Source organism: Gymnogyps californianus, unplaced genomic scaffold (assembly GCF_018139145.2).
Source record: "Gymnogyps californianus isolate 813 unplaced genomic scaffold, ASM1813914v2 HiC_scaffold_31, whole genome shotgun sequence".
Classification (NCBI taxonomy): Eukaryota; Metazoa; Chordata; class Aves; order Accipitriformes; family Cathartidae; genus Gymnogyps; species Gymnogyps californianus.
In genome coordinates, this window is record NW_026114191.1 from 1,904,433 (window position 1) to 1,907,291 (window position 2,859).

General features: G+C 53.0%; 1 protein-coding gene across 1 annotated transcript; it reads right to left on the reverse strand.

Annotated features, from left to right (window-relative positions):
• Positions 1–1,494: 1,494 nt before the first annotated feature.
• LOC127028326 (olfactory receptor 14A16-like) lies at positions 1,495–2,436 on the reverse strand. Its single transcript, XM_050914040.1, has one exon. The coding sequence runs from the start codon at positions 2,428–2,430 to the stop codon at positions 1,495–1,497; it is 936 nt and encodes a 311-aa protein (XP_050769997.1). The 5' UTR covers positions 2,431–2,436.
• Between the last annotated feature and the right edge of the window lie 423 nt (positions 2,437–2,859).

Here is a 2,859-nt window from a genome sequence, read left to right on the forward strand (position 1 = left end):
CATTGCAGAGCCCTCGTTAGCCCATGGTCTCATCAGGTTTGCCTTTTCCTCTGGGACACTCCACCTCGGATGGTCACTAATTTTATGAGGTGCAACTCACTGCCAAGTCAGACTAACATAGTGGTCCTGGAGATCCCCTGAGCTCTCCTGGCACCTCCCGATTCCTCTCCAGGATGGCGTCTGCCATCAGCCCCACTGCAGGTGAGAGCACCGGGGAGATAAGTCAGAGAAAAGTTACTGTCTGCTTGGACATGTGCCACCAAGAAGGGAACTAATGGTCCACTTCTCAGTCCCTGACAGATCCCCCTGGGACGCTAAGATTATCTCCCTGAAGCTATCAAGAACCCCAGAAGAGCAGAAGTCCTTTTGAGGGAGTGGCTCCTTGGGCATAGTCCCGACCCAAACTTTGGAAGAGGCATCTGGCCCTGAGGAGCCCTTTTGGTGATGGTGGTGCTAGCAGGGAGGCCAGCTCGGACACAGTGGTTCACATGGCCTGCTCCTGCCCACAGCCACAGGGATGCCACCATAGAGACAACAGGACTGTCTCAAGGTCCACGAGCCCTTCGGGCTAACACAAACGCAAGGGCACAAGAGGAGAGTGTGGAAGGGAGGAGAGACCAGCACTGAAAAGAGCATGTCCTACTGCTGGCCACGGCTCCAGGGAAGCAGCAGCCCTGATGATACGCGGGCAGAAGAGAGGGAGTGCCCGCTGAGGAAGCAAGGTGCAGCCTCGGGGGCCCCATGGGCTGCTTCTCCATGTGGCAGCTGGGATTTGGGCTCCTTAACCCTTTCTTCCTGCTGGGCTGTGCCCCCAGCTCCAGAGAAGATTTGGAGAGATGAGAGCTCAGACCAAAGATTTTCTACTGGCTTCTTTATTTATGCAAGGAGCCTGGTACCGGAGGTCCGTGTGCTGGTTTTAGCTGGGATAGAGTTAAATTTTTTCATAGTAGCTAGTATGGGGCTGTGTTTTGGACTTGTGATGACAACAGTGTTGATAATACAGGGATGTTTGCTTTATTGCTGAGCAGTGCTTACACAGAGTCAAGGCGTTTTCTGCTTCTCAACCCACCCCACCAGCGAGTAGGCTGGGGGTACACAAGAAGTTGGGAGAGGACACAGCCGGGACATCTGACCCCGACTGACCAAAGGGATATTCCAGACCATATGATGTCATGCTCAGCAATATAAAGGTGGGGGAAGAAGAAGGAAGGTGGGGGACATTGAGAGTGATGGCGTTTGTCTTCCCAAGTAACTGCTATGCCTGATGGAGCCCTGCTTTCCTGGAGATGTCTGAATACCTGCCTGCCGATGGGAAGCAGTGAATGAATTCCTTGTTTTGCTTTGCTTGCATGCACAGCTTTTGCTTTACCTATTAAAACTGTCTTCAACTCAACCCACAGGTTTTCTCAGTTTTACCCTTCCAATTCTCTCAATAAAAGATAGCCCTGACTTTTCCTGAGATACCCTGGGAGTATCATAAGGTATAGGGGTACCTTAATGATGCTGAAATAATATGTGTTGAAATACTTTCCTCAGGGAATCTTTGATCTCTTTGTTCCTCATGCTGTAGATGAAGGGGTTCACTATTGGAGGCACCACTGAGTACAGGACTGCCATCACCAGATCCAGGGATGGGGAGGACATGGAAGGGGGCTTCAGGCAGGCAAAAAAAGAGGTGCTGACAAAGAGGCAGACCACGGCCAGGTGAGGGAGGCACGTGGAAAAGGCTTTGTGCCGTCCCTGCTCAGAGGGGATCCTCAGCACTGCCCTGAAGATCTGCACATAGGACAGCACAATGAAAACAAAACAACCAAAGAATAAACAGGCAATGACCACAAAAAGCCCGACTTCCCTGAGGTAGGAGTGTGAGCAGGAGAGCTTGAGGATCTGGGGGATTTCACAGAAGAACTGGTGCAGGACATTGCCTCGGCAGAGAGGTAGGGAAAAAGTATTGGCAGTGTGCAGCACAGTATGGAGAAACCCAGTGCCCCAGGCAGCTGCTGCCATGTGGACACAAGTTCTGCTGCCCAGGAGGGTCCCATAGTGCAGGGGTTTGCAGATGGCAACATAGCGGTCATAGGCCATGACAGCAAGAAGAAAATACTCTGCTCCAAGCAAGAAGGAAAACAGAAAGAGCTGGACCGCACATCCTACATAGGAAATAGACCTGGTGTCCCACAGGGAATTGGCCATGGCTTTGGGGAGAGTGGTGGAGATGGAGCCCAAGTCGATGAGGGAGAGGTTGAGGAGGAAGAAGTACATGGGAGTGTGGAGGCGGTGGTCGCAGGCTACGGCGGTGATGATGAGGCCGTTGCCCAGGAGGGCAGCCAGGTAGATGCCCAGCAAGAGCCAGAAGTGCAAGAGCTGCAGTTCCCGCGTCTCTGCGAATGCCAGGAGGAGGAACTCCGTGATGGAGCTGCCGTTGGACATCTGATCCCTTTGTTCCTGAGGTACTGCCAAAGGAAGAAAGCACACTCACAAGTGAGGATTGCTCTGAGCAAAACTCTTCCCTTTCCCTGCCCCCTCCAAGCCCCCACCCCACCTCCCCAACACCCATTGCCTATATCCCTTCTTTCAGGACCTTCATGTGTCCCCCAGGCTGGAGCTCAGGTTTGTGCTGGCTGAGTCTGATATAAGGAGTAGGGCTTTGCCCATAGTCTCCCAAGGACTCATCCCTGCTCTACAGCACTGGGAATGGGGGAAAGTGGGTGACAGCTTCTGAAATTCGCCATTTGTCTTAGGGCTTACACGAACCTAAGGACACGGCAGGACAGTTTGGAAGTGCGCAGAGACCAGCACTGAGGAGACCGCGTCCAGCTGCTGTCCATGGCTAGTAGCTGCAAGGAAGCAGCAGCCCTG

What these genes read in the sequence shown, in the direction of transcription:
- LOC127028326 (XM_050914040.1), bottom strand. Translation starts at nt 2,430, where the DNA reads ATGTCCAACGGCAGCTCCATCACGGAGTTCCTCCTCCTGGCATTCGCA.